The 7,953-nt window shown below is 41.1% G+C and overlaps 1 protein-coding gene across 1 annotated transcript; it reads left to right on the top strand.

Moving 5' to 3' along the window:
* The first annotated feature begins 894 nt into the window (after nucleotides 1-894).
* On the top strand, nucleotides 895-7,606 carry LRRN4 (leucine rich repeat neuronal 4). Its single transcript, XM_063300293.1, has 5 exons — nucleotides 895-929; nucleotides 1,410-2,113; nucleotides 3,857-4,061; nucleotides 4,742-4,879; nucleotides 6,290-7,606. The coding sequence occupies exons 1-5, from the start codon at nucleotides 895-897 to the stop codon at nucleotides 7,545-7,547; spliced, it is 2,340 nt and encodes a 779-aa protein (XP_063156363.1). The 3' UTR covers nucleotides 7,548-7,606.
* The last annotated feature ends 347 nt before the right edge of the window (nucleotides 7,607-7,953 follow it).

The raw sequence follows: 7,953 nt of genomic DNA, 5'->3' as shown, positions 1-7,953 counted from the left end.
ACCTTGCTAAAGGAATGAGGGTGGGGGTGCTGGAGGGATGAGGCTATGGGGGTGGGGGGTGGGCTGGCCTGGCATCTGGGGAGATGTAGAACAACACATCTCTCACACCCACCAACAGACAGTAGAGGTTTAGGGGGGTGAAGGGGCCAGGAGCAAGTGAGCACAGCCACTGGTGCGTCAGCTCTGAGTCACTGGAATGCATAAAGCAAGTGCTGGGGAATTCAGGGAGAGGGGCCGACACCGAAGCTCTCCCCAAGACACACTGTGCTGCTAGGTAAGTACAAACAGCTACTGATGGAGAAGAGGAAGCCAGGATGTTTTTCCTTGGTCAGGAGGAGGATGTTCGCGATCTAAGCTGGCTAAATGAAAGAGGAGATTGACTAGCACAGAGGTTGACAGTAGGGTTTGGCACCAACCAGAGGCTGCACAGGTGAGCCCTTCTCGCTTCCACTTGAAAGGGGAATTCTGCAAGTGCACCTTCTTCTCTTGCTCCAGTCAAAGGGCTGTATGTTCCTGGCGTTGTTCTGTGCCTCGTGACCTGCAGGAGGACCGAGGCTTACTTTCTGAACGAGAAGGCAAGTGAGTTAATTGACATTTAGCTTCCCGACATAGACTTCACCTACAAGATTCATTCCAGTAGAGAGGACTTCGATTTTCAGAGTGTTGCAAAGGGCCTGTAAAATCAGTCTTTGGGGCTTTCAGTGCTCATCTGGAGGCAGTGCAGCATAGCCGTTGAACAACAATCACCCCTTTGGGGTTGACAGAATCTGTTATTGACTTTACAAGAGTCAATACAGTGATATAATATCTAAAATGTATTTATTCCAGTGCACACAGAAAAAGCTGCTTGCCTTTTTCAATTTAAGTAAAGAGAATGTGCTTTAGAAATGGAGAATGGAGCGCTCTTGCACTTATATGTTGGCTAAGAAGTATGTGTATGATTGGCCAGCAGCATTGTATAATCATCTCTTCAGCAGTTTCCCATCTCCCTAGCTTTCTGTACTTCCATTAAAACCCCAAAGAAAGCAGTAGGAGGGCACTCCTTACAGATTAAGAAGCATGGAGGGCCAGGAAGGTTTCAGAGTGAAGGATGTGCACCTACAAAGAATAAACTGGCTGTAGCCCATGCCATCACCTTCAATTATAAAGTAAGCTCAAACTCGCAAAAGAAATTTGAAAGTTTATGAGCCCCCTGAGAATAAAGTAGGAAAACAAAAGCTTTTTTCCAAGGAAGGGAAACTTTTGAGAAATTGCAAGGCAGGTTTAGCACAGGGTTAATTTATTAAACAGTACAGTAAATAGTGGGTACTTTTATGAGAATTACCTTTTGGTAGCACTCAGTATTGCTTTCTTCCCTCAGCCTATCCTTTGAAAACAACTCCCTCTTTACAGCCAAGGTGCTTTTAAAGGACCACAATGTTCAGCCTCCTGGCCTGTGTAGTGTTGCTTGTAAGAATCATCACTGCTAGGCCCACAGAGGAGGCAAGTTCTGCCACAGAGAGAGATGTGAAGGCACTCTTCCAGCTGGTTAATCAGAATGTCTGGAAGGAGAACATCAACCTCACTAGCCTGCCTTGTGAGGAACTGAGGAACCAGATACCAACCACCTTGCGCATGCAAAATCAGCATCTAACTTCCTTCCCTGAATGTCTGCCAAAGCTTCTGGAACATCTGGATTTGAGCATCAATCTTCTGCCAGAATTAAATAGTCAAGATGTGGCTTATCTGACCAAGCTGCAAATCCTCTCTCTGAGACAGAATCAGATCCATAGGGTGATATGGGGGACCGGAAGTCTCAGCAATCTTCAGTTCATGGATCTGAGCTTCAATTTGCTCTCAGTTGTACCTGCCTGCGTGACTTCTTCTTTGGACAATCTGAGGTGGTTGTCTCTAGCGGGAAATCCTATCAGAGAAATCCAGCCTTTTGCCTTCTCCTGCTATCCTCAGCTGCATTTCCTGAACCTGTCATCCACATGGCTGGGAAAAGATGAGAAAGTAGGGATTCGGGAATCTGCTTTTGCAATGAACATGTTCCATGACCGAGATTCCATTGAAGAAACTAGAAAAGCTGCTATCAGTGTGCTTGACCTCAGTGCAACCTTCCTGGAGAGGAGTAAGTGTCAAAATCTGAGTGGAGAAGCACCAAGCCTAACCAAATTGGGTGGGGAGGGGGAGGCGAGTTGTAAAATTTGATTGTGAAGTTTTCTAAAATCTTACAGAAGACTTTGGCAAAAAGAGGTCTTTCCCAAGGTAGCACTCTAGGTATGCTAAACTACATTTCTTAACCTTAACTTGCCTGGGATAATGGGAGATCCATAATAGCAAAGTTGGGGAAGGCTGCATTCAGTTTTAATTGGAAACTTAGAATTTGCATTCCAGTGCTTAAATCTGAATATGTAGACAGCATTAGTCATTTGGGTGAATTTTCCATTTGAAGGAACTTCTTTCACTTTTTCAAGACAAATCAATAACAGTAGCAATAATAATGCATGCATGTGTGCAAATGAGATTAATTTTGAAAAGATTCCTAATGCTCTGCTTACATTGCATTTAAACATTTACAATAATTCTATATAACTACTCAAAAGTAATGTTCAATGAGATTCTCAGGAGAGTTTAGGAGGGCAACATAAAAAGTTTCACTTTTAAAAATCAAGGATGGGTAAGTTTAGTATTGCAGCTCCCATTAGGATTCTAAGCTATTTTTATTTATTTTGTTTATTTCCCAGAATTTTTACTACCACCCGTCTCCCCCCAAAGAGGGACTCCGATACTCTTTTTACCTCCTGATAGCTATATTTTAGGATTTCTAAATAATACCCACGTTTTATGCAAAGTATTCTTACCTGGTAGAACATCTGTGGATGTGTACTCTTGGCAATGGCTAATAGCATATATGCATTGCCTTTTCATTCAGTAAGCAACCCAGTGTCAACAGATACTTCGAATGACAATTCCCACAGCACCATCCACCACGGTCAGTTGTGAGCATGACAGTCACAGCACTGGAGGGCTCCAGCTTTTAGCATAGTTTCCTTTACACTTCTCCACTCCACGCCACTGTCCCAAATTTTAGAGCAAACTGCGCTCTAACATCATAAGACAACCTGCAAAGGGACAGGATTTTAGACAGTAGCATGAACAGTAATTTGGGAAGGGGGAGCCATTTGTATGATGCAGAGGCAGTGAAATGCCAGCTTCTTTTTTTCCACTAGTGCCAAATTTTCTCTTATGCCGTGAACACATAATAAATTTGCACTGGTTATCTTAATCTAGAAAAGTATGGCAGGGATGTCTGATTTGATCCAGAGATTATTCTTGGATAAAAAACATCTCAGTTCCGTCTGTTCTCCAAGCCAGTGTTTCTCAGCCTCAGCAACCTCAAGCTGTGTGGACTTCAACTCCCAGAATTCCCCATCACATTAAAATACTGCTCTAAACGGTATTTTAATGTGATGATTATGATTACATGTCATTAATATAAACCTGTAAACTAGTTAATAATTATTCAAAAGTTCTCTATTCACTTCTATCACACATACAGTAGGGAGACAGAAAGGGCAAATGATGACCTTAGAACCAATTCCTTCTTCACAGAATTATTCCCCTTCATCTCTAGAGAATGATTGCAGCTGCAAAATAGTTTGCTTTAAAAATATTGACAGGCACAGATGACTGAACATACAGTTCCCTGGAGCAGAGGTAAGGAAGGGTGTGTCCTCCAAGTGAGAATTAATTAGAAATTCCACTGGGAATTTCAGCATCTGGACGTCCACAAGTCCCACCCCTGCCATCAAGTCAGTATCGCTTTAAGTGTGTCCTTTGTTTGATCTGACCTTCTTCTTCTTCTTCCCAGTTCACGAGGACTGGATCAAAGATCTGCCACAGCTCACCTCCTTCTACCTAACACAAATGCCCAAGCTAAGAAGACTGGATCCAGCTGTCTTCCACAATGTGCCCATGTTAAGAGAACTGAACTGCCAAGATTCTCGTGCACTAAGTCTAGTGGAAACGGAGTCATTCCACCACATGCCTCATGTGACCTTCCTAATATTTAAAAAGTAAGATTTTCTGTGTCTACTTGCTAGCAGGAGTCTATATTAACTGAGCTTTCAACTGCTCCCCTCTAAACCTATTGGGCTACAAAGTCCATTTTGCTTAACCGACTGACTGTGTAGACTGGGGATGGGGATTTGTTAGACTGACGCAACTAGAGGACATCAAGTTGGATGAAAGTAATCAGAACATTCCTTCTAAATGCCTTCATTCATTCCTTAATCTATTAAGTGAAATTTGTAATTATTTTGATTCAGCTACAAGGATATAGTTCAATAATCTGGTATTTTTCATCAGTCTCCTGCTGAAAAATACTCCTGCATTTGATGGAAAATGAGTTACTTTTGATTTTTTTTTCAAACATGAAGAAAAAATTGGTAACTCTCATAGCTGGGATGGGGGCTCCTTGCACATGCATCATTAAAGAGAACCCATATTTCATTTTATAATCATCTCTCCAGCAGTCTCCAGCCATCTGGGCTTCATATGCTTAAGATAAATCCCAAGCAGAAACTTCATGAGACCTCTTGTTTTTCATATCTGAAAGTCAAGGAGGCTGCAAAGTGAAGAAGAGATGTATAATAAAGAAAAAAAGTATATAATATAATCACCCTCCACCATTTATGACAATAAAGCGAACAATAATACAGATGCTAAATTGCCTGTTTCTTTTATTTTTTCCTAGTTGTAACTTGAGCAACTTCAGCCCATGGAATCTTACTTCATCACACACCCTTTCTGTCAACCTCTATGGAAATCCTTTGGTTTGTCATTGTGCAATTTCTTGGTTGTTCTCGAATCCAGACACAGTAGTTCTACAGAGGTAAGAAGAGTTATGAGAATGAAGATAACTCCAGTTACAGGGCCAAATTACCTTTGTAAAAAGACAGGAGTTGTGTAACCTGGGGTCCCAAGGCATTTTAAGGCTGTCATTGTTGTGCAGATTTTTAAAAAAAATTGTAAAGAACATTTCTTGAATCAGCAAGGTCTAAAAGAAGACTGAAAAGCAAACAGCAATATGTACCAAAGGCAAGTGAATGAATTTCATTTTATAAAGAGGCATCATATCTTATGTTTTCTAGCCCTATTTTGCCATTTTTGAAAGGTTATAACTCCTGGATAGGGAAACATAGGCCCATCAGTTGTAGTTTGATTCCCATCACATCTTGCATACCAGTGACAAACAGATTGAGCACTGGTGTCTTGCACATTAAATGGGTGTGAATGATAAGGATCTGACAACTAGAGACAGTTCTCACTTAAGGCTTTTAAGTTAGTCAATCAAATCACCCAGTTATTTACTGCGGCAAATAATTGGCAGCCACTGAGAATCTCAAAAATCTGAAACAAAAATAACTCAAAAGTATTATAAAGTTTTGTTTCATTTTAACTGTTACTTTTGATTGACCTGTCGAAATGAATCAACATACAAACAGTAAGGCCTACGCTCAAACATTAATTATGGAGTTCTCCTATATTGGTTTCATATGATAGAAACTGGTAGTAGGAATGGGGAGCAGGAATAGGCTGTAACTACAATGTGTATCAGTTTGGATTAGAAGGGCACAACTTAACATTCCAGTCTTCAAAGCCTTGGTGCAGCCTGTGGAGGGCTTTGAAAAGTTATTACCAAATTAGAACTTTTAATATGGCAGGAAGGAACTTCAAAGGAAGATATCGTATTAACTGTGTTTTATGACCTACTTTTAATTCTTGTTTCCACCCATTCTGAGGTCATCCTCCTAGCATGCCACTCAGAAGCCATATATCCTTAGCCCCACAGCAGTTGTGCATTCCAGACTTAGAAACTTGATTCTTTGGGTTTTGATCACCATACACCAATATTTTGTGGACTTCAATTCCCAGAATTCCCCAGCCAGCAAGCTGGCTGGGGAATTCTGGGAGTTGGGAGTTCACACATCTTCAAGTTGCCAAGGTTGAGACAGTGCCATAGACTGACTTCCTAGAGCCTCTTTTACACAAGGGATTTATGTTCTATCATATGTCTAGATAGAACTATTCCTCCTACTTCCTCAGAGCCCAAGATAGTCATAACATAATGATGTAAGAGGCCAAGCTGAACCTTTATACTGGAACTACAATCCTAAAAACTATTCACACAAAAATACAGTTACACAAATGAGGGACATAGGACTATTGTGGCATTTTACATGTTACATCTTTCCACTTCCTCATAGCACACTTTGACTTGGTCTTTACTACATTATCTTAGGGCATCAGAAACCATGTGCTATTTTTCTCCAGAAGAGAAAGGAACATCTTCATCTATGCTGTTATCCAAATTCTGTGATGAGTGTCAAGCTCAGGCAACCACTCATTCTGCCTCATCTTTTGTTCAAGGCAAACTTTACCACACCTCTACCAGCATCATTACAGGCACATTGCCCAGCTCCAATACGTTGCCTCAAAAGTCCCTCAGTGATTCTTTCATGCCACAGAGTACACCTCTTACCTGGGGAGATCTAACAAGGAAGGATTCAAGCAAGGCAGACATTCTTGCTTACAAAGAGCAAGCAGTTCATAGATTTACTGACCACCCATTGACTACTGCACCTCTTACTACAGCTTACTCAACAATCCTGGGGAAATTCTCTACTGAGCAACCTTTAGTGAGTACAACTGAAATGAACAAAAGGAAACAAAATATCACAACACTGCACCAGTCTGCTTTACACAGTTTTACAACTGAAGTGGCAGGAACACCTTCTTCTGAAGTTCCCAGTGATTTGTTCATTCCACACAGTATAACAGATTCAAATCAGAACCATCTATCCCCTCAGGATCCCACCAAGTCTATCTACCTTCCAAACCTTGCATCTACTAATAGTCTACCAGATTATGCAGATGACTATGACTACGAAAACCAGCAAGTGGTATCTGTAGCCCAGACCATGGGTCTTTGTGATTATGATCCATGCAGACATCTCCAGAAGCCTTGTGTTGACCTCCAGAAGTTGTCTTCCTGCTTGTGCCCAGGCATGTCTGATGAATTCACCATCCCAGATCCACCAAGGTTTCATGAAGTATCTGAAATAGGGGACACTTCAGCCCAGATTCACTGGTGTTCCCCAAATTCTGTAGTAAGATTCTACCAGCTTGCCTACCGTCCTAAAGGCAGCAAGAAAAATTACACAAATTCTGGAGAGATTTATGCCACCACTAGGCGATACACTCTGTATAAACTTCTGCCCGGTTCCACCTACCAGGTATGTATAATTGCTTGGAACAAGGCAGGATCAAGCCGAACTACAGGCTGGAATGAGCGTAATACTCCATGCAGCACCTTTGTAACAAAGTCCAGCTACAGATCTATCTTTGCTGCCCTGAGTGCAACAAGCGGGGTCTTTCTCATGGCTACCATATTACTGTCAGTGTGTCTGTGCAAAAAATGTAAGACACCACACACTGAGCAATATAACACACACCTAGTGTCTTATAAAAATCCTGCTTTTGATTATTCTATAAAATAAATCAGGTTAATGAGATCGGCAAATATAGACCATTGTCATAAACTGTTTACCATTGTGATTTTTTTCCCTATTCCTCCTATTTTTTTTCCAAAAAGTTAGAAGAAAAGGTTTTCAAATTGTTTTGCTTTAGTATTGTTTTCTCCTTGTGAAATTTCCTCTCCAATTGAAGCAGACAATCAGAAAATATTTTTCAGTATTTAAAACTCCAGGAAAAATATCAAACCACTACAAAAAATCCTTAAAATTGGGACTGTATTTTTAGGAAGAGAAAAGATTTAAATTCAGCATTTCATCCAGGTAGCAGAAGCACCTGACTTGCCGACAGGAATGAGGAACTGATTTTTCTCTGTCCTCTTGAAGCCTCCACTGCCATCGTGCCTGCTTTTCCGGAGATTCCCTCAATCCT

Source organism: Candoia aspera, chromosome 1 (genome assembly GCF_035149785.1).
Source record: "Candoia aspera isolate rCanAsp1 chromosome 1, rCanAsp1.hap2, whole genome shotgun sequence".
NCBI classification, from domain to species: Eukaryota; Metazoa; Chordata; class Lepidosauria; order Squamata; family Boidae; genus Candoia; species Candoia aspera.
This window is presented reverse-complemented; position numbering and strand designations above follow the sequence as displayed.

Excerpts from the sequence above, each read along its gene's own strand:
- LRRN4 (XM_063300293.1), top strand. The coding sequence starts at position 895 with ATGGAGCGCTCTTGCACTTATATGTTGGCTAAGAA. Across the intron at positions 2,114-3,856 it reads TGCAACCTTCCTGGAGAGGA|TTCACGAGGACTGGATCAAA; the intron begins GTAAGTGTCAAA and ends TCTTCTTCCCAG. Across the intron at positions 4,880-6,289 it reads GACACAGTAGTTCTACAGAG|GGCATCAGAAACCATGTGCT; the intron begins GTAAGAAGAGTT and ends ACATTATCTTAG.